General features: G+C 46.5%; 1 protein-coding gene across 4 annotated transcripts in view; it reads right to left on the reverse strand.

Moving 5' to 3' along the window:
* Positions 1-23939, reverse strand: part of LOC147902129 (DNA polymerase lambda-like) — a 122694-nt gene that overhangs the window by 40886 nt on the left and 57869 nt on the right. For all 4 annotated transcript variants that reach the window (XM_087375253.1, XM_087375252.1, XM_087375254.1 and 1 more), the window contains 4 exons: positions 23671-23850; positions 23424-23477; positions 23135-23223; positions 22865-22955 (listed from right to left, as the gene is read on the reverse strand). In XM_087375253.1, coding sequence (XP_087231379.1) covers positions 22865-22955; positions 23135-23223; positions 23424-23477; positions 23671-23850 — 414 coding nt within the window. The remainder of the gene's footprint in view (positions 1-22864; positions 22956-23134; positions 23224-23423; positions 23478-23670; positions 23851-23939) is intronic.

The raw sequence follows: 23939 nt of genomic DNA on the forward strand, positions 1-23939 counted from the left end.
ATATGATGCCCGGGTATTGATCTCAAGCTTCTCTAGGGCTAGATGGGTCCAACAGGAGGACACGTGGACCCGCCAGTTCCTCCAAACCACAGGACCACGGTCAGCAAGGATTTGGGACCTACCTCGCCGAAGACTTTCGAGGCTGGCACTAGAGTCCTCCATACGACTATCTGAGAGTGGAGTAGGTACAACATGATTTGCATGCGTCACCACATGGTTTGCCACTCACGGCATTCAAATGGATCGGCTTTCCCCGTTTCAGTATAGCATGGATGCACCACCCGAGTCGATCCCACAAGATGAGATTAACCGCATCATACGATTAGATCTCCTCCAGCTCCACACATCTCGCACTTCTCGGGGGGACCAGGAGTTCCCCACCAAGACCCAACTCTACTATGACCACTTTCTGAGAGTATCGAAAGATGGGCACATCATCAGACCTCAGTATCTCGATTACAGAGGAGTCTCACATGCACTGAGGATTCCCATCAGACAAATGCAGGTCTCGTCCCATTAACTGAGGATCGAGACAGGGAGAGCTGCACGCATACCCAGAGAGCAGCGGACTTGCAAGTTGTGCACGATGGGGGCGATCGAGACAGAGGAGAACTTTCTGTGTGTCTGTCCAGCCTACTATGAGACCCGAGGGTGCTACCATTTCCTTTTTCAGGAGGGGTACTGTCATGTGCACGGATCGGTATCTGACGTGTACTAGGTACACAGAACTAGCTCAGGTTAGCCTGGGGAGGCTTAGAGCTTGATTCTCGGGTTGAGTGGCAAGGGTACGAACTATTTATAGGTCTTCGCTATTTTTGGCGCCAGGGCCCGAGTCTATAAAAGATTCCGAGGGGGTTCAGTTCTCAGTGTGCAGTTGGGAGCAAGTCTCGTTCCCAGGTGCTAGGTCTGATCCTGGATTGTGTCGCGGACGCGCGCCTGCATCTTAGCGTAGCCCAAGGCCCAGTGGCAGATCCAGGGCTTCACAGCGCCACCTGGTGGTATGGGACACCAGGCTGGTTGGGATCTGATTGGGAGTTCGTGCCGGTAGCTCAGCTCGTGGCTCGGGGGGGGACATCTTCTGATTCGGGATCACATCCCGTAGATGTCACGGTTGGGTGGTGAGCAGCCTGCTCAGTTCTGATGTTGTGTGTGGTTATTTTGCAGATCAGGGGTTTCAGGAGTGCTGGGACGTGTCAGTTGGTATCAGAGCCAACTCCTGAGGTAGGAACTTCTGATGCGAGAAATTTGACGGATTTCTCTTCCAGGTATGCCCTAAAATTCGAGATTTCCTGCTGCGTTTTTTGCTGTCTACCTGGGTAGAAGGGGTGAAGAGATATCTGGAAAAGGCAGGAAGAAGGAGAGACCTGATTTCGAAATTGCTGAAGGGTCTAAGTGAGAGAGGGAGTGAAGTTCTAGCTAGGAGAGTGTGGAAGAGAGGCGAAACAGGGCTGTTAGGTAGGAGATGGAATCGGGATGCTGGTCAGAGCTGCACAGAGGTAGGTGTCGCTGGTAGGTGAGGCTGAGGAGTGCGCCATCTGTTGGTGCAGGATTCGGCCCAGGCAGGGGGTGCGTCAGGCTGAGCAGGGTGCGGCCAGTAGCATCTAGGGGTGGCTGAGGTGCGAAAAAGCACCACCTTCCAAGTTTGGAAGGTGGGGCAGAAAAAAGCATCGACCCTCCAAGATTGGAGGGTGTGCATGCTAAATTTAGCCTCAAGCCTCCAATTTAGGGAGGCAAGCTTTTCTGGAAAGCGTGGCTAGGCTTTCCTAGAAAGCAAAGCCTCCAGAATAGCTGTGCTACCTTCTATAAAGACTGGCGAGACCTCAAGTCCAGCCATAGTCTCAAGCTTGACAGCGCAAGAACAGCCTGCCCCTACCAGAGTTCCGCCATCTAGATACGGCTGCAATAGCAGCAGCTCTGCGTCCTGCCTCTGCCTGAGATTCGCCTCCAATAAACGGCTGCAACAGCAGCAGATATTCCGTACTGTACGGCCTGCAGCGGACCAGCAGAAGGACACCATCACCTACGCGAACTGATCGTCAGTTTACGACATCTCTTTTCCAGCTAGCTTCTCTGATTTCGCCACATCTTCGAGGGACGGTTTCTTTCCTCTACTCTTCTCCTTCCAGCTTCGATTCTCCCAGTTATTTCTCTCAGTCTGTAATCGAATCAGTATTCAGCCATGTCTGATGCTCCGAATCCCGAGTTCGCTATGGGAGAGCAGGAATTAGATTATACTCCAGTGGGAGAGGATGATCAGGGTCTCTATGACGACCTGATCACTAAGAAAGCCTTCAGTGAGTTCACGACTGCTCTGGATGGTAAATTTGAGCAGGTCAACGCTAATCAAACGGGGTTGACACAGCAACTCCAAGGGATACAAGCCACTTTGACTCTTCTGGCTAGCACGGTTCAAGCACTCACGCATGTGGATGCCATGGCCTCCGTGCTAGGCCCGAATATCACTCTGGCTCCCTTTCCAGGTGACCAGAAATCAAGAACAAAGGAGGTGGTTGACACTTGGTTGCACAAGTGGCAAGTACACTTCCAATTTCACCCCTATCCAGATGAGAAAAAGATTCAGCTAGCAGCAGGGTTTATGTCAGGTAAAGCCTTGCTTTGGTGGAAAGAACTTCAGCCTAAGCCTGATACTTGGACAGAATTTGAGGGTATCTTCAGGAAGGAGTTCCTGAAGAAGGAAGATGACTACGATATCGTCGGCAAGCTCAAGGCCCTCGATATGTCAAAATTGAATTTAACTTTTGAAGTTTATCTTCAAAGATTTAGGGATCTGCAAACCAGGGCCACCAAAATGGATCCTGTAACCTTGTTAGGTTTTTTCGTGGATGGTTTGCCAGACTCCTATAAGTTACAGATTAAGAATAACAAGTGCACAACATTGCAGGAGGCCATGACATATGCGCGCATATATGATGATACCATGGCCGGTACCAAGGCAACCACAGTTACCGAGACCAGCGGAAAGAACAAACGCAAGTTCTTTCAGCATGCAACTGGTATTGGGGAGACGAAGTCTACGGACAACGCCTCCAGGAAAAGCTTAACTCCTGCGAAGAATGGTAAGGCCCGTTTCCTTCGCACTCTCAGGCTCAAGAAAGAGGGCCGGTGTTTTTATTGCGAGGAGCGGGGCCACACGAAGAATGAGTGTCCTAAGCGGAAGAACCAGAAATTGGTGCTAGGACCCAAGCTCCAGGCAGGTCCACGAACCGCAGCCAAGGGAGCCAACCAGGTTACGATGACAGGTATTTCAGTAAATGTCATTACTTGCCCCTTTTCTTGTAATTGTACCTTTAATACTTCGTTGTTTGGTTCCCATGATCTTTTCCGAGTTTATGGAGAAGTTAGGGACCAACAGGTTCACATTCTTTTTTATCCGGGCAGCTCTCACAATTTTGTTAATTACAAATTTGTGCAGAAGATGGGGCTGTCCACAGTACCTAGCGACCACACCTACGAGGTGCAGCTTCCAGCCGGGAAGCAGTTTTGGGATCGCAAGGTTGAAGCGCTTCCCATCCGGATTCAAGCCTACACAGGAGCTCTCACATGTTATGTTATGCATCTAGAGCATGTAGACTTGCTGATCGGGATAGAGTGGTTTAAAACCCACAATATTCAGATCGGATGGACGAAGCATACGCTTTCTTTTGTAGATAAGGACACCCAATTTTGTATTCAGTGTGATAAGATTCCCCCTTCTCAGGGGCCTATTGTATCTGCGATGCAGCTTCGGAATATATTGAACACTTCTCATTATGATGTCTATCAGTGTGTTTTGATTCCACTTTCTTCATTTATTGTTTCGGTAGTTAACAAAAATGAATTAAGTGTGTTTGAACACCGAGAATTGAGAACGTTGTTAGATAATTTTAAGGACGTATTCCCAGCTCAACTGCCGGAAGGTTTACCTCCAGAAAGGGCAGTAGATCATCGCATAGACTTAGTCCCAGGGGCTCAACCTATCAGTGTACCACCGTATAGGATGAGCCAGGTAGAGGAGGATGAGTTAGCTACCCAGCTTCAGGATTACCTGAATATGGGCTATATCCGCCCAAGTAAATCTCCTTGGGGTGCACCTGTCCTATTAAGAAAGAAGAAGGATTCTTCCTGGAGAATGTGTATAGATTATAAACGACTTAATAAAGTTACAATTAAGAACCGCTATCCTTTACCTCGTTCTGATGATTTGATAGACCGTTTGGCCGGAGCGAAGTATTTCACTAAGATTGATTTGCGTACGGGTTATCATCAAATCCGTATCTATGCTAAACACATAGATAGGACCGCATTCCGGACTAGGTATGGTCATTACGAGTTCCTCGTATTACCTTTTGGTTTGACCAATGCTCCTGCTACTTTTCAGCAGATGATGAACGATTTGTTCAGAGATTATCTGGGCAAATTTGTTGTCGTGTTCTTAGATGATATCTTGGTATATAGTAAAACGCTTGAGGACCATATAGGACACCTTCGGGTTGTCTTACTTGTTCTAAGACAGCATAAGCTTTATGCCAAGATGAGTAAATGTGACTTCTTTATGAAGGAGATCATTTACTTAGGACACAAGATTTCTTCTGAAGGTATTAGCATTGATCTGGATCGTATCCAGAAGGTTTTAGAATGGCCTATCCCTCAGACTGTGAAACAACTTCGTTCTTTCCTAGGATTTACGGTATTTCTTCGGAAGTCAGTCCGTGATTATTCACAAATCACGGTACCCTTGACCAACATATTGAAAGGTCGTGGACGCAGGTCTACTCAGCCGATCCCTTGGAATGATGTAATGAACAAGGCTTTTGAAACCTTGAAGTTATCTATCAAGGAAGCACCCGTTCTTGCATTACCCGATCCTACCCAGCCTTATGTTTTAGAGGCCGACGCGAGTGATTATGCGATTGGGGCAGCTTTATTCCAAGAGGGCAGACCTGTAGCTTTTGAGAGTAAGAAGCTAGACGACACTCAGTATCGTTGGCCCACACTTGAGAAGGAACTTTATGCAGTAGTGTATGCTCTCAAGGTTTGGAGACACTACTTGTATGGTTCAAAGTTCCTTGTATTGACTGATCACCAGTCAATTAAGTATGTGTGTGATGGATCAGACTTGAGAGGAAGGAAAGCCAGATGGGCAGAGTTAATGCAGGATTTTGATTTCGAAATACGTTATCGTAAGGGTTCGTTGAATAGTGTGGCGGATGCCTTAAGTCGAGTTAAGTTTGTAAATGCTTTGTCATTTACGGAAATATCCTCAGACCTATTTCAATCCTTGAGAGGGCTATACGCAACTGATAGTCATTTCAGTTCTTATTGGCAGAGAGTCCAGGATGGGAATTCCATGGTTGACCAGGACTCAGGGATTGTGCCACCTAGGATACAGGCGGCGGGAGGTCAGTGGATGATTAGGAACGGCTTGCTGTTCCGAAATGAAAAGATTTGTGTGCCTGATGTTCTGGACCTTAAATCCAAGATTCTCTGGGAGTGTCATGATGCTCCTAGTGCGGGACATCCAGGTATACATAGGACTCTGTCTCTTGTAAAGCATACCTTTTATTGGCCTAAGATGCGTGCATTTATAGAGAACTATGTGGTAGGTTGCCGAGTTTGTCAGGTTACTAAGGCTGACCGCCTTAGAAGCGCGGGCTTATTACAGCCTTTACAGATTCCAGGTAATAAATGGGAGAGTATTTCCATGGATTTTATTACTGGTTTACCTCGAACGCGCAAGGGTCATGACTCTATTTGGGTCATAGTCGACCGTTTGACAAAAATGGCTAGATTCTTACCTACAAGAACAACTATTTCAGCTGTTCAGTTGGCTCACGAGTTTGTGGACCATATGTTCAAGCTGTATGGTTTGCCATCTGACATAGTCAGTGACAGGGACTCAAAGTTTACAAGTAACTTCTGGACACTTGTATTTGAGAAGTTGGAAACTACTCTAAGTATGAGTTCCTCAGATCATGCACAATCTGATGGCAGTACAGAAAAGGTCAACCAGTTGGTTGAAGACATGCTTCGGGCATATGTATCTAAGAGACGGTCTTCATGGGAAGATTATCTACCCATGATTGAATTTGCTTACAACAGTGCAAAGCATTCTAGTACAGGTTATAGTCCTTTTATGCTTATGTACGGGTTTCAACCTAAGTCACCAGTTATGGTAGGATTAAAAGGGATTCAAAATGATGCTGCTAAGAACTTCTTGCAAGACATGCAGGAAATGTTGCAGTTTGCCAAGGAGTCTATTAGAAGTGCCCAAGATCGGGACAGATTTTATGCTAATAGACATCGTTCACCCAGCGAGTTCTCTGAAGGAACGATGGTATATTTGAGAATTCCTAAGGAATCCAAGAGCCTGAGTACTGGTTTGGTTCCGAAATTATCCCCCAGATACTGTGGCCCATTCAAGGTCATTAAAAGAATTGGACCAGTTGCATATCGACTAGAATTGCCTCCTGATGTTAAAGTACATCCAGTCTTTCATGTCAGTAGACTGAAAGAAGTATTGGGTGCAGATGATCAACTTGTTTCTCCTCATGAGATTATAGAAGTTACAGATTTAACTTTTATTCCTCACGAACCTGAAGGAATTCTTGAATTTCGTGAAAGACAAATTCGAAATCGTACTATCACGGAATACAAGATTAAGTGGAAGGATCGTGTTGAGGAGGATGCAACATGGGAGACATTACAAAACCTCCCAAGAACATTTCCCGATTTCTTAGCGAACTCAGGAGTGAGTTCTTAGAGGAGGGGGAGTATGTCATGTGCACGGATCGGTATCTGACGTGTACTAGGTACACAGAACTAGCTCAGGTTAGCCTAGGGAGGCTTAGAGCTAGGCAGGCTTGATTCTCGGGTTGAGTGGCAAGGGTACGAACTATTTATAGGTCTTCGCTATTTTTGGCGCTAGGGCCCGAGTCTATAAAAGAGGCCCAGGGGGTTCAGTTCTCAGTGTGCAGTTGGGAGCAAGTCTCGTTCCCAGGTGCTAGGTCTGATCCTGTATTGTGTCGTGGACGCGCGCCTGCATCTTAGCGTAGCCCAAGGCCCAGTGGCAGATCCAGGGCTTCACAGCGCCACCTGGTGGTATGGGACACCAGGCTGGTTGGGATCTGATTGGGAGTTCGTGCCGGTAGCTCAGCTCGTGGCTCGGGGGGGACATCTTCTGATTCGGGATCACATCCCGTAGATGTCACGGTTGGGTGGTGAGCAGCCTGCTCAGTTCTGATGTTGTGTGTGGTTATTTTGCAGATCAGGGGTTTCAGGAGTGCTGGGACGTGTCAGTAGCCCTGGATCTGCCACTGGGCCTTGGGCTACGCTAAGATGCAGGCGCGCGTCCGCGACACAATCCAGGATCAGACCTAGCACCTGGGAACGAGACTTGCTCCCAACTGCACACTGAGAACTGAACCCCCTGGGCCTCTTTTATAGACTCGGGCCCTGGCGCCAAAAATAGCGAAGACCTATAAATAGTTCGTACCCTTGCCACTCAACCCGAGAATCAAGCCTGCCTAGCTCTAAGCCTCCCCGGGCTAACCTGAGCTAGTTCTGTGTACCTAGTACACGTCAGATACCGATCCGTGCACATGACAGGTACGGCTTTGGCCCACTCTCACGACTGATCCACTTTCAGGACCAGGTCTGTATTGGGCTCTACCTGATGGAGATGCAACGACACAGGGAGATACTACTACGACATATCAGGGAGCAAGAGGATGGGACCACCGCACCACAGGGTACCGAGGTAGACCGAGCGCAGAGACAGGTTACGGATTTCTATGCATTTGACTAAGTCCCAGGGCACTTTGGGATAGAGGAGGAGGAGCTAGCCGATATGAGAGATATATGGATCAGTGGAGAGAGCCGACACGGCACTGCCAGACGAGGGACACAGAGACCGTATACGGCGCGACAGGCGCCCAGAGCACACACGATCGAGGTTCGACCTATTTCAGCTCTCCTCTCATAGACCCATCGGTCTTCCAAAGACTTTAATGAACTTTCTTTCTTTCTTTCTTTCTCCTTAGGGGAGGTCGACCGAGATGAGGAATCACCCTTGACATAGCCCATCAGATCCAGAGATCGAGGAGACCACGCCCTCCACCACCACGGGAGACATCCCGACAGATGCAGATATGTGAGCTCTTTGCATCTCATCAGAGAGCCATCATGGAGCCTAGATACGTGGAGCCGGTTCATGCACTTGGGACTCTAGCTCTGAGCACTTGATATCTTCATGCCACTCTCATGCTATTTTGCTACTTTTTTGCTATTTTATACTAGTATAGCATTTTAGCACTCAGCAAGGATCTTAGTGAGCCCTTTGCCCTAGCCCACAGTGGTCTGTATGAGTTACTTGATTCCGTACTTTGTCCCATAGGCCCGCGAGGCCTCCTGCGGACGTAATATATCTTTCTTTCTTTCTTTCTTTCTTTCTCATAAACCCATCGGTCTTCAATAGATTTTAATAAACTCTCTCTCTATATATATACATATACATATATATATGTATATATGTATATACATATATATACATATATATATGTATATACATATACATATATATATGTATATATATATACATGTATATATATATACATATATATATATACATGTATATATATATACATATATATATATATATGTATATATGTGTATATGTATATACATATATATATATATATATATATATATGCAAAAAAAAAAGTAACCTGCATAATACCAACAGATACAAGTAGCATAGTGGTTGTAACCAGCATGGTGGTTGTTATTTCACCGACCGTGCTCGTCTTTTGCAGAAGAATATACTCTCTCTCTCTCTCTCTCTCCCATTTTGCACCCAGGGGCGGTTTCCTTGCATCTAGTTTACTTTGTATTTAGGCTCAGATTTGACATTATGTACTTTCACTTGCATTGTATTGCGTAGCACTTAGATGATATTCGACGATGCCTCTTCTTTGTGGCACGTTGATTTTGTGCTATCCTGTATGCAGAGTTCTTGATGTCCCATGGGCCCATTTTGGCCTTTAGTGGACAATAATACACTTTCTTTCTTTCTTTCTTTCTCTCTCTCTCTCTCTCCCCACACCCACCGCATTTAATTTGAGTTTCTTGAAACCAGCCTTCACTAATTAAAGAGTGGTAGAATCCACTTTAACAAAAGCATATACAGTAAATAATCAAATTAACAATCACCACAGATTAAATCACGGGGAGCTAGAGCGCTCCTACTCAGAAACAAAGACACCGATTGGCCCCAAATACTGGCGCCCCTTGAAGTATTTCTTTAATATTCATATAAAGCCAAGAGGCTGATTACAATGTCTCCTGAAAGCTGCACCACAGGCAAACCACTGCCCACAAACTTCCAATATTCTGCACACACTGCAATTCATGCTCAACTTTATATGGCGAGTATGCATCCAATCACTAAGCAATCACGCACTCGTGCTCCTAATCAAGTGTGCAACAGAACCCAAAGGCATAGACTATCTGTCTGCTCATTGCACCTGTGCAACCAAGTGCCCAACCAGCCAAGCATGGCTAAACGGTTGCAAAAAAGCCAAAGACAGCCAAAACTCTCGCACAAACAGCTAGGAAATCCTTCCATAACAAGTCACCTGTCACGAGGGCGTGAATTATAGAGCATACCTGTTGTCTTGCATGTGGACTCGACCTCGGGAAATAAAGCAAGCAAGGTCTTGGGTTGCGACGTGTGCAAATTCTCCCTAGGAATTGTGCCTTGGGGTGAATTTGGGGTTTGGGCCAAGGGGGGGCAAAGAACTCTTAGGATCCCAAATTGGTCATTGGATTGGTCCCCATAGAAGGAGCAAGGGGTAGGTGTATCTTAAGTTGGTCATTCGTGTTGACCAACTAGAAGGCTTGGGGGCAAATTAAGAACCAAGGAGCAAAGTAAAAATGTGGGCATACCATGTGGCATTTTTCCATGCTTGGGATGCATTTAGCAAGGTTCCCATGGAACCTCCTACAAAGGATCACGTGCGGAGTTGACGGGCCATAGAGAGGCCATGGTGTGGGGCTGAAGGGTATGCATGTACAACGATCTTAGCCTGGAACAGGACATCTACAGAGCCGTACGGTGCTCGGGCACGGTGCTCGGGCTGTAGGAAGTGCAAGGATTAGTATGGCTGACTACGAACTAGGTAGAGCCATTTTTCATACGAGAGCCATGGTACGGGCTTGTACGACGGATATGTAAGGTTGAGTACGGATCTGCTTTGTGTACGGCCAAAGTGTACAGAAGCCTGTGTACGGGCAGTGTATGAAACCACGTGAGTGTACGGCCAAAGCGTACAGAAGCTTGTGTACGTCTACCGAAGTGTGAAGCATTGTTAATGGATGCTAGCTGAAAGTTTATGCTTCTTTCCTTACTCAGAAGGAGTAGGTGAGTGAGGCAGTTGCACGGGACTGTGTGAACAGTATTGGTTGCTACGAACAAGCCTAAGCTGAGTGCAATTGTTTTTGAACTGGAATTGATGCCTATTTGCCATGTTTGGTGGGAGCCACTCTCAGCAAAGGACACGCTTTGTTAATGGATGCCTACCGGGTTGTGCAATGTCATTGCTGCCAGAGGGATGGTACAGGTGTGACTGCCATATTGTTTGCTGTGTTGAGATGCAAGTTCTCTTATGGGAAGCAAGTTGATGTATTAGGATATGTGCGACCCATAGTGTGAGAGACTATTGGTCATGGCAGTCTTGGACAATGGAAAAAGCTTATGTATCCTTTCTTTTTCTGCTTTGAGCAGATAGTTAACTTTTTGGGTACTGGTGACAGCTATGGGGAACTGGGTGGCCAAGTGTGGTTACAAGTGACAGTTCCGGGCTGTGTGCAAGCTTCGTGGATTAAAGATAGAGACCTACTGCCAGGAGTGGTGAGAGCACTGAATAGTAACGGCTATACAAGGTACGTGGATGCCCAATGGGATCTGGAATATCCAGATGTAAGAAGGAATGTATCCTTTATGTAGCCTGGAATTCTGACTCTCTCACTTAATTGAAGAAATACCGAATGGGACGGCAAGGTTTGGGGCCAATCTTGTCTTTGTCTTGGTGCAGGGGCACTCTAGCTCCCAATCCTTTGGTTATACTTTTGTTGCATTGTTATTGTAACACTGTAGGCTGGTTACTTGTTAGTTTTACTTATCAGTACTCACCCCGGCCATTGCCCAACAGCATGAATGAGCCTTCCTCTGCCTGGAAACAATACCAAACGCAATAACCAACCAACCACCAGTTTGGAAACAGCAAAAGCAATAAAAAACTAGCCTTCCCCTACCCAGAATCCACATGAATCAAGTCGTTTGAACTTGAAAACCCTGCATCCAGCAAAGAACAGATGATTCAACACTGGCGCAGCCCAAAGACAGCTTCAAAACAGGTCGCCCCACCAACCCTTCTTGCTGCTTCTCGGGCTGCAGACTAGCACTAGAAAGTGGGGCGAACTATTTTCTGGCTGATTTCTGTCAGCTGTTTGCTGATTTTGAGGCCTTTTCCAGGCCTCTCCTCCTAGATCCCGAAAATCAGCAAAATCAGCCTGTAGAAGAGTTTGTAGGACTTCTGGAGCCTGGAAAACAACAAAGCCTATAGAGAATTCGCTTCACTTCCTGCTCAGCTTCCAACAGCGACAACAGCCTTCAAGCAAGTCTCCCTACCTCCTGGAGGTAACCAACAACACTAGAAGACCAAAACTCAATCAGAAAACAGGTTGCCCTGCTCCATACACTCTCTAGGAAAAATTTGTGATTTACTTTCTCTCTCTTTCTGGCCTGAATTTGACCTCTTGCATGCCAAACAGGTGTCCTCTATTGTTTTAGAAGTCCTGCACTAAAAATAGCAAAATTTTAATTACACCACTCTTTTGCCCCTCTTTGACACACGCTGGTTCTAGGAATTAATTGCCTAGTAATTGGCCTACAAATTCACAAACTACAAGGGTCCCGTAGAAATTTCAATTCCCGAAGTCTCACACATGTGGCCAAACTTCCGTGCCCCAGAGGCCCTAGGCAGTCACATGTAAATTACGTGAGTCACAAATCAAAATTCCCACAAATTCACGTCCTTATGACATACCCCTCTCTTGAACGAAGGCAAACATTGCGATTGCCTGCAAACAAAACAACAATTACAAAAGTAAATGCCAAAATCTGAAAAGACAGCCAACAATGCCGCCAACTTATCAACCAAGCTTGAAAGGATAGCCAACCAGCAGACCAACCAAATCTGAAAGGGCAGCCAATAATGCCGCCAACAGATCAACCAAGCCTGAAAGGATAGCCAACCAGCAAACCAACCAAACCTGAAAGGGCAGCCAACAATGCCGCCAATAGATCAACCATATCCGAAACCAACAGACCATCCAAATTTGAAAGGACAGCCAACCATGCTACCAACAGATCAACCAACAATGTATACATATTTGTAGAGCCATGGATAACAAATACATATAGCATTGCACATCAGATGCATCATAACCAAGTGACTAGTACACCAATCATGGAGAGGCCCCGTGGAAGAAATATTGTCAGCAACCACTACCTCGGGTGAAGACATACTGTAACATCAAGCGATCTCTAGATACTTGAGCATGTCTGTCTAGAAGGAGTATAGGTGCTACCCCCCCCTTGAGCATCGGACAATGCTCCAAACACTTGTCGCTCTTCTGAATCTATACAAGTGCCAAATAAAGTTGGCTCCAACTAGAAATCGTCAAGGTAGAGCTGCAACACCTGAGAAGTATCTGCCAGTTCCTCGTCGTCCAATCACTTCGCATGCAATTATGAAGAATTCAAAAATTTCACCAAGTAGCGTCAAGTAACTTTACCTTTTACCTTCCTTTCCTTGTGTGCTAGAATCTTCTCGGGTACAAGAATTTTGCCTAATTCTTCTATCTCTGACTGCGTCTCCCAAGGCAGATCCTCAATCACATCACCTTGAAAAGGCTTGAGAAGACTCACATGGAAAGCATTGTGAATCCTCCAAACAGTAACCGGACTGCTACATCATTGATTCTCTTAGTTAGCTTAAAAGGCCCATAATAGCTCATGCTCAACTTAGGAAAAAGCCGAGTACGACCCCGTGTATCAGCCTTGCCTTCTAAAAACACAGCAAGACATAATCACCTTCTTTAATATCAACTTCATGACGGTGTTTGTCTGCTGCCCGCTTTTACTTATCTTATGACCGCTGAAGTGCTTGCTTTACCTTCTAATTAGCTATATCCAAGCTTTCCACATAATTATTAGCCTAAAAATTTTTACCTTTTGTTTGCAAGATGGGTGGAATCTTATTGCTGCCTTCCACTATCTCAAATGGAGCTTTACACGTAGAAGAATGTACCGCGTTATTATATGCATACTCAACTAATGGTAAAAATTTCTCCCACTGTGACTGGTGCTCCGAAACATAGCATTTAAGCAAATCCAACACTGTGGAATTAGCCTCCTGCGGTTGCCCATCTATTTGCGGATCAAAAGCATAAGAAAACTGAAGACTAGTGTTCGTCTATATTCCATCATTACCAACCGAGCTAGATAATCATTCAACTCATCACTCTCTTCCATTTTTAGATCATAAAATTTGAGCTTCAGAAAGACTTTAGAGTTGGTGATTTTATTACCAAAGAAGATATCGAGGCGACTCCAAATCTGCTTAGCTGTTGACTTGAAATCCACATGATGGATGAGAGAGTCAGCCAAGGAAAGACCAATGAGGGCAATGGCCTTAGAATTCTGCTGCTTCCAAATCTTTTGGTGTTGTTGATCAAGTAGCTCAACCTGGTCATCCTCAACAACATCCCAAACTCCTTCACGCATAAGCAGCAATTGCATCTTGGTTTGCCATGTGGGAAAACCCTCCCCCTTAAACTTCTTAACAAGAATAGAACTTGAAGACAAAAAAGTCATGATTGAAGAGAACTGCGTGAAGGCGGGCAGCAGCCTCAAAATGAAGTAGGATAGCTCCAAAAATACTTCGAATTGCAACAACAGCCTTCAAATAAGCAAGTCAGCTGGAATATGGTCCAAACAGCAGCAAAGAAACTCCGAAATTGTGAGGCGGCTGCAGCAAATGCTCCGGAATGCAATGAAACTCCCACATGTGAGAGCGGCTGTAACAAATGGATGATAACAGCTCCGAAATGCAAAACCGGCTGTCCAAAGTACACCGAGGTGCTGCAGCAAGTCTTCAAGGAAAGAATCGGTTGATTTGGATGTGCTGGAAGTCTTGAAACACCTCAAAAATGACTATGTTGAAGGCGGATATGCACCAGCAACACCGAGACCTTGAGTTCGGCGATGTAGAGCTCCACACATGCACGCGCGCCTTGAAGAATGTGCCGACCAGCTAGCTAACAGAGCGCCAAAGCTGCCTAAACCTCCACACGTGTAGGCGCCGCTTGTAGGAGCAGCCAACCAGCAAGGCTATGGACAGGTTAGACAGGCAGAAATGGACACAAAGAAGAGGCAGCTATGGAAGCGACTGTGGAGGTTCTAGGTGGGCAGGTAGGAGTGCAAAGGACTGCAAGAGAAGGAGGTGGAATTGAGGCAGTTGCAAGAGAGAAATGGAGCTTGAGCTAGAGTGACGAATTAGGGTTAGGGTAAGGGTGGCTATGGAAGGTGGCTCTGATACCATGTTAGAAACATAGTGAAAGGAGAGAGAGAGAGAGAGAGAGAGAGAGAGAGAAGAGAGGGTGTGAGGAAATAATGCTCAAATGAAGACATGAAGAAGGCTTTCATTCATTCATCAAGTATGACAAGACAAGTGAAGTACAAGCCTTATGTAGGCTACTCACTCACACGATAGCACCTAGTGCATATGGGATAGGTCCCATGATGACACGTGGCACACACACAAGACTCACACACATAGACTAGTACTACACACCAATACCTATGATATCTCCAACACCCTTCACTCGAAATCTCGGATTCTTATAGTTGCTACACCAATATTTGATCGATAGAGTATCTGCAATCAGCATCAGCTATAGAGTTCCATCGACGACCCTTTCCTAGCCATGAACGCAGAACTTTGGGTATATGTTGCAAGGCATGTCCGGGCCTATTCAACAGGCAACTACAAGCTCCAGCGAGCCCTCTTGCTACCCAAGCATCGCTAAGGCCTGCATCTCTCACGCCTTCAGGCCGTAGGCCTGTTAACTGTCGCCCGTCAACCGTCAACAAGTAGTCCCGTTTGCTGCCCACTGAGCACAGGTAGCCCGTTCGTTGCGCGCAAGTAGCCGTTCGCCGCCCGTCATTTCCAGCAGGGAACCCGTCTCGTCTTGCAACTGCTCTGGTTTTCTAACGCCTTTGCTTTTCGTGACCCCGTGACCGTGACGCATCTGACACCTTTGCCAATAGACCGTCAACCCGATCTTTTACCCACTAGAGACCTGCTCGACTGGTAGTCCTGGCTGTCTGCAACTGGCACTTCGATGCCTCCGAACTACCGCTTTGCCATCGCCTCAGCCATCAAGGCCTGACCGGCAATCAGTATCGCCACCCCGTCGAAACACCTTGCCATGGTGGCACCGTCACCTCCGCCCAATTCAGCTTATCCAAGAACCTTAGATTAGGTTAACTTGAGTTAGACTAGGTCGAGGTTAGTTAGCTGGGTTAGATTAGTGGATTAGTTAACTATGGTTTAGTACGTGAGCTCGGGTTAGGTTAAATTAACAAGGTGACTTAAGTATCCTAGGTTAGTGTACTAACTGTCCTTAGGCGATTAAGGGAAACCCCCTCCCAAAAAAAAAAAAAAAGAAGAAGAAGAAAGCAAAGGGCAAGAAAGTCAATTTTTGCAGCCTCTTCTCAAGGCCTTCCACAGCCCATTCAGGCTCCATTTTGAAGCCTCTTCATCGACCTCTTTCTCGAGCCTTCTCCATGGACATTCGAGTCTCCATTACTTTTTCAGCTTTGAGACAAGCAGAAATTGAGCACATGTGCATGTATTTGGCATAGTGGGACAGCCACGAAGGTTTAATGCACACCATGGGATAGCCATATGCGTATAAAGGGAACATGGGATGCTATACCTCTAGTTTTGGACAGCTTATGCAGGGCTTTATGCAGCACGCAAAAAGTTTAGGGCACCTTCAAAGTGGGGATGATTCACAGCTGCATGGAATCCTTTTGATTACCATCCACAACATGTTGTACCCCATTACATTAGATGTGTTGCATCGGGTATTTTTGCCTTTTGGGCTTATTGAGAAGATTATTATGCATCAAGTTTCAGGTGGACTGTAAGCTATAATGCATTTTGCCTCACAGGCTAGTGCACTGCAAGCATGAAATACCTTGCATGGCCGGGATATATATGATGGTGGTTGTACCTTACATATTCAGCTGTTAGATTTGACAGCAATGTCCTATGCTAAATGTCAAGATACAAATGCCATAGAGCAGCCTGTTGTTGGAGCTATGATGCCGAGGGGAGTGATGCCAAAGGCTATGCAAGCCTATAACAGTAGAAACCCAACATCTGGGGAGAATGTAGTCAGGCCAATGCTTGTAATGCAGTCTAGCCATGTTATGCCACTCCCTAGCATGCAGCCAAACCATGCTTTAGAGCCATGGATGATGCTTTTGGATGCAGGACAAAACTATGGTCGTTGTCAAGTGACTGCAGCTGCAAATACTAAAGGATGTTGAGAAGTATTCTAATGAAAATAGCAGCTTAAATGGCTATGAACAGCAAGAATCAAAAGCTGTCATTTGGGAGCACCCAAGGGCATACCTCCTTGCTTTGCAATGCACATGCTGATGGCACAAGTGTTGGAACTTGGGAAGAGAGGAGAGCTTCATCATGGAGGTGAGTGAGAACACATGAGATATAGCAATGGGTGTTCTGTTCATTGTGAGAGGGAAGTCCCTCTTTTATAGAAATGGAGAGAGGGTAGCCTAAATCAATGGCACCTCTCCTACATCAAAGGAGGTAGCTCCTAAATCATAGGAACTCCACAATCATAGGCACCACCCCTTGAAGGTCTGGCGTACCGATCCTAGCATCGAGCCGGACCAGATGCAGCTTTGGCGTCTCTGGCTCTGGGAGGGGCGGGCCCTGTCAGAGCTTGATTGGGATCCAGGAGAGTGGTGGTGGCCAGAGATTGTGACAGGACAGGGGCCGACTTCTTTCTTCGCCTACAGCACGACTCTGGGCAGGCGCGTGCTTGGGAGGATGCAGAGCCGCCCCCCCACCCAGCGACCCAGCTGGTATGCACAGGGTATTTCCAGGTTCTTTTTGCAGGCATTCTGGAAGGCCTTGTGGGAGAGCTGGCAGCCGCGGAAGATCTCATACTTCCTGTGGCTTCTTGCCCACAAAGGTCTTCCTGTGGGGAGCTGGCTGCGGCAGATAGGCCAGGACGGATGCTGCCAGATTTGCCATGCGGATGAGGAGTCACCAAAACACTGCCTGTGGAGCTGCACTCGCGCCCAGGAAGTGTGGAGGTGGACTTTCGGGATTCTTACTCGCGCAGCACCAGAGCTAGGATTGATCACTTGGGGCGCGTTCTGTTGGTGCAGCACCGCACCTGGTCTTCATCACTTATTCGAGGCATGCCAGCAGGACCCCACTTTCCTTATCACACAGGGGACGTGGGGGCCGCTCGAGGGTATCCCGCAGCACCTAGCAGAGGCTGATACAGGAGTTCGGGAGAGGCAGCCAGTCTAGGAGATTATTAGCAGCATTGCAGGGTGGCACATCTGGACCTCGCGCTGCGCGCAGATCCTCGGTGGCACCTCCTTATCGACTACCCAGATCATGACGGAGATTTGGAGCGAGATTATTCATACCCTCAGAGGCCAGTGGGACCAGATTCAGGGAGACTCCCGGGCCGGTCAGGAGAAGCGGAGACGCTTCCTCCGGGCTTGGGACACACAGGGCCTCTTCTTCGAGCAGACCTCGCAGGGCCTTCGGTGGCACTACTCACCACCCCGATGGCTGTTCATTCACACTCGTCCTATCCCTCCGTGAGAGTATGATTTATTCTGTTACCTTTTAGGGCTGTGTCCGATTTGTGAACGCAGCCCGTCAGCTACAAGCTGACCCTTTTGTATCTTGTTCTCGAAGTAATATAATTAGCACTGTTTTTTCGGGGAAAAAAAAATGCAGACTGCCCACTTACCCTAAGTCACGGATTCCATACCCTTGTTCATGTTGGAATATTGGTATATTAAGGCAGTGCCAATGTTCATGTTGGAAATATTGGTATATTAAGGCAGTGCTAATGCAATAATTAATTAGAAGGGTTAGGGGCAATTTTATCCTCATCTAAGGCTTGCTTAGTGGTTGAGTGCGTATGTGGGTTTTAACCCTAGTTTGAGCTGCCCTAGGATTTTGTAATGTTGACATCCCTTGTAGTCTCTCATTTTGCAAATATAGTTCGTAGATATGCATGTTTTTCTCTCTTCATGCTTTGTTCTCCACCCCCATCTCCATCATTTGGTATCACAGCAGGTTGCTCTAGCCTCCCCAAGATCTGCCCACTCCTCCCGCACACCTGTCCGCAACTCTCCAAGCCTCATGAAGCAATTTTGTCATGGCCAGTCATCCTGCTGCCACCTTTCCTGAACTGATTGCCACCTTTTGCAAGATCTTGGATTTGTTTTGGACATGTGCGACCTATTTTCGGAGGTGTTTGCAGCCATTTTGACCTGTTTTTAAGCAAGCCACCTCCTGTTTTGGCCATCTTGCGGCTGGTTGTCTGTTGTTGAGACCGTCTCCAGCCAGCTGTTCTCAGTTCGGAGCTCTCCAATGGTCAACGCAATTGCATGTCATTCTCCTGCTGTTCAGCACATATTTTCACTTGCTTTGAAGGCTTTTCTTTGCTGCAGCAAAGTTGACTCAGTACTAGAGACATTCTGTAGCCTATTCGCAAAGATGAGAGGGCTCAGAGCAGAGGGTCAGGCCGGTTTCAGGCAAGACCATGGGACTATGGATCACATACTCACACTCAGGAGTGTCATTGAGGAGGCCAGATCACGGAAGGAGAGGGTATATTGCTTCTTTGTGGATTTTCGCAAAGCCTTTGACACAGTACCTCGAGCTCGTCTCATCACACGCCTACAGACACTGGGATTTGATCAGGAGATCATCTGAGCAGTCATGGCACTGTATGAGAGAGTCTCAGGCTGAGTTTGGATAGGCGCAGGTTGGACAGATGAGATTCTGAGTACCATAGGGGTCAAACAGGGTTTGTCCCTTATCACCGACCCTGTTTGGCCCTCTACATCGATGAGCTTGAGACTTTCATGGGGGCGTTCGGAGGGACAGGTTGCTCACTTGCCGGGATCATCATCAGGATTCTTCTTTATGCAGATGACGTGGAACTCTTGTCGTCCACACCCGAGGGACTCCAACGACACCTGCATGCACTGCAGGCTTTTTGTTTATCCCATGATTTGGAGGTCAATCTTGGCAAGACCAAGGTCATGATCTTTAACACCTCTCGAGTAAACATGCAATGGAAGCAGTTTACTTTTACTTTCGGTGGGTCACCAGTTGAGATCGTATCCTCATACACTTACTTGGGGGTCATCTTCTCCGGCCCGATCTTCACGATGAGACCAGCGATGCAGGACAGACTGAGCAGGGGATACACCTCACTGGCTCGGCTAGAGAGACAATGCTTCCACTCCCACTTCCATGACCCTCAGACCAAGGCTCTTCTCTTCGACTCCTTGGTCCGACCAGCCGGGGTATGTATGGCAGCCCTTGTTGGGGGCCTGACATGTCATAGATAGAGTGGACACGGGTGGAGCGCCTACACATCCTCATGCTCTCACGGATCCGAGGGAAACCGTTTGTACCACATCACATCATTCAGGCCGAGTTTGGTGCTTCTCCACCCCATCTAGATGCAGCCTTTCAGACCATCACATATCTACACCGGGTTAGATCATATGGGGACTACACATCAGGGAGACAATGGTTGGCTCTCGATTCCTCCATGAGGTTGGCAGCAGAGGGAGACGAGCGATGCTGGTATGCACGGACTCACAGATGGTTTGGGAGACTAGGGTTCCACATCGATAGGATACCTCCTTTTCAGTACAGTTTAGATGCCCCTCCGGTACTCCCACCCACCATCCCGATTGGGCCACACACCAACCAGGTCATTCGAGAGGATCTCCTGCAGCTACACACCTTTAGGACCTGGTTGGAGCCGAGGGAGCTTCCAGTGAAGCTGAGTTTCTACAGAGATTACTGTCTTCGTATTTCGGAGGAGGGATTCATCACACCACCGGGGTACACTGAGCTTCATATGCCTCACTCACTACGGATCTCCATCGGACAAATTCAGGTATCAGCACACCGCCTCCACATAGATAGCGGCAGAGCAGAGGGGATTCCTAGGGAGCATCGCTTATGCATATTGTGCGACTGTCAGGAGGTTGAGTCGGAGGAGCATTTTATTTTCAGGTGCCCAGTGTACTACGAGATCCGAGGTCGCCACCACTGCCTCTTCAAAGACGGCTCCGGACTCCTTTCCAGATTCCTCGCCTACCCAGATTAGAGATGCCTCGCGGCCTTCATTCACGAGGGGGGTCCGACACAGAGAGTACTTACTCAAGCGACGGGGCTTGGCCACATCATCAGACACCTCTCAAAGCAGGATCACAGAGTTCTTCCCATCGAGTGACATTGATCGTCCAATCTCTAGCCGCAGACGTGACGGAGACCCCGACCCGACGATCGCAGCACGACACACAAGACATCGAGGGGACACACAGATCACTATGGGGGACCTCCCGTCATTGTTTAGACCCGGGATACGTCCCACAGGAGTCACGGTGGCTCTGGTCTTGCATCGAGCCTCGTCCAGCAGACCAAAGGATCACCTTGCTAAGGTGTTGGAGCTCCTAAGGAAGGATCGGTTGTTCCTAAATACCAAGAAGAGTGAGTTCTTCAAGACAGAAATAGAGTATTTGGGACACATTGTGTCGGCTGAGGGAATTCGGGTTGACCCTAAAAAGGTCAAGGCCATAATTGAAAGGCTAATACCCAAAAATATACATGAATTGAGATCCTTCTGAGGGATGTGTAGTTATTATCGCATATTCATTAAGATTTTTGCATGTCTTGCTTCTCCACCAATAGATTTGTTAAAGAATTATTTCTTGTATGAGTGGGGAGAGGTTCACAGGTTCACCAAGTAGCTTTTGAGGAGCTTAAGAGAACATTGGTCACTGCACTAGTATTTGACACTTCCAAATATGGACAAAGAGTTATTTGCTGTATGTACGGATGCGAGTGGTACCTCAATTGGGGCAATCTTAATGCAACGCACGGCACCCCTAGATAGGCGTCAACGTCCCATCACCGGCTATGCACCAGCCAGGGCGACATGACATACGGAGGATTCCGCTCCACTCCAATCCTTTTCTTTTCATTGTTACATCAAAATGTATTTGATTATGTATGATCAGACTTAGGATTCAGCACGGGTGATGATGCTCGTTTCAGTAGCTCCACCCTTACTGTGATTTGTATCAGGTTTTCTTTCAGTCTCATAGACCCATCGGTCTTCCGAAGACTCTAATAAAATTTCTTTCTTTCTTTCTTTCTAGTTCAAATTGACTAAAGGAAGTGTATTCAGACAAAGAATAGTTCTACTTTTTACCATTCCAGCCCTAACAAGGATTGAATAAACCTAGTTTCTGCACGGGCTGTTAAACTTTCATCAAAGAAAGATATACTTCTAAGAAACTGGTTCAGATTATAGTCCAATTCCTCTCTCCAATTAAGATTGAGTGCATGTTCTTCAAATTGCTGTCCATTCTTTTGGCATGATCCTGTCATTAGCAGGTACAATAGAAATTCAGGTGAGGTTTTACATTGTTCAGCCAAGCATTGGTACCTAGATCCATAGTGTCAAGAGACGTTAAAATTACCAGTCATTTTTGGATTGCAGTGTTTGATGCACTAAGGACTGATTTGGTAATGAGTAGTGGGGATCATCCTGAAACGGATGGTTAGATGCAAATAGTCAACCAGACTTTAGAGGATATGCTTAGAACATATGTTTCATTGAGGCAACATACATGGGACAAGTGGTTGCCGCTATAGAATTTGCCTACAATGATTGAAAACATTCCTCTACAAGAATGAGTCCGTTCGAGCTGAACTATGGTTATAGAAATCCAGCCACAGTAGGAATACCTCAGAAAGTGCCTAGCGCCACGCACTATGTTGTTCAGATGCGGGAGATGCTAGCACTTGCGAGAGCTAACATCCGCCGAATTCTCAGAATTCCTTCACACTTTGACTGCAGGAGAGTGTGCTAAGTTAAGTTATCACCCCCATATTGTGGGCCGTAGTTAATAACCATCATCATCAGCAGCAGCAGCAGCAGCAAGACATCAGGATGGATGAGGCTGTGGAAGTGGAGGCATGAGGTCAGCAATAGAGCGTTGTCGCCCCCCCAAGGGTGCAGTCCTGGTACGTCTCCTGGTCGTAGCTTTGCGTCTAACCAGGGCCACTGTGACCCCCACACACTCAAGAAGATTGTGGGATGCTCTAGATCCTCATTCACACACACTCAAGAAGATTGTGGGAATGCTACAGCAGCTGTCAAGAATAGAATAGACCAGGGGAACCTTTCCCTACATACCTTAGAGCAGCAAATCTGTTTTTCCTTAGCAGAACTGTGCCAATTATTTCAAGCCACCAGCCTCTCTTCTTCAGTGTCGACTACAAAAACTCTTTAGCTTTCCCTAATCAATGGATTTGGCCAAACTATGTGCTGGCTGTTGTAATTTCACTTTTGTTTAGATCGATGTAGTAGATTTACTCAATAATAAAAGGTATATAATGAAAAATGTTATATTCAATACCTGTAAGCTATCTGAGGAAACCAGCAAATCCTCTGTCAAAAAGTCCATATCCTTCAGCGTTGCTACTAATTTGAGCAGGAAACCTTTATGACTGTAGAATAGTGCAAAATAAGTTAATCGTGAAGTTAACAGTGCTTTCCCAAGAACCCCCCTACGAAAAAAAAATATGGCACACATGCACTATGCGAAACACAAGGCACACCAGTTGACCTTCAAAGGTATGCTTTTCGTCACATTTAGAATGAAGCCAGGAACAAATTGGAATCTTACCCTTGCCCATCAGGATGTGTAATCACAAAGTCCATGTCGCCACAATAAGATTTCCCTCTGCGATATGATCCTCCACAAACAACCACCATCTTTGACAGAAGAAAACAGTATGAAATTTACATATTATTCTAAAAGATTACGGACAGGCATGCATTTTATATCTATTTATGGCTGTTGCCCACAATGCATTCTCAATTTCAACCGCAAGGTCCGTAGAGTTAAACAAAGAAGACAAAATCATTTTCACATGCCTCCCGTACTTTCAGCCCCCATATTAAACACTACTTACACCAGGTTGTATGCATTCCGCAGCCTGTTTCACAAAGGTCTCCATCTTCTGGACCTTAAAAAAAGGACAAAAAGAAACATACTATTTATCACAAACCCTCTATTGGATCTCCAAACCAAACAATAAGAATAAACAATTTATCATATTGGACCTTTCACAAAATGCATGAAGACATTTGTCTAACCCTGAAAATTTCAATGCAGCTGAAATGTACTGAGTCAACAGTGTAAAAGCTTTAGCATAGTACCTCATCCCGAGGAATCTTTGCTTTTATGTCATTGTAAAACCTTAACCCCACTCTCTGAGATGCTGTGAGGGAAGGTTCATCTTTCAGATCATCCAAGCTTTTGTAGCCTTTTTCAAAAAGCTTTTGAGCAGTGGCCGGACCAACGCCCCAAATAGAAGAGAAAAGGATGAGTGTTTGTAGCTGCATCATATTTAAAAGAGTGTTATCCAAGCCACCCTGATTCTAGCATCTGCAGAGCCATCCAACCCACTCCAAAGGGGAAAAAAGGA

Source organism: Dipteris shenzhenensis, chromosome 5 (assembly GCF_047967505.1).
Source record: "Dipteris shenzhenensis isolate YYH24624 ecotype China chromosome 5, Dip_SZ_1.0, whole genome shotgun sequence".
Classification (NCBI taxonomy): domain Eukaryota; kingdom Viridiplantae; phylum Streptophyta; class Polypodiopsida; order Gleicheniales; family Dipteridaceae; genus Dipteris; species Dipteris shenzhenensis.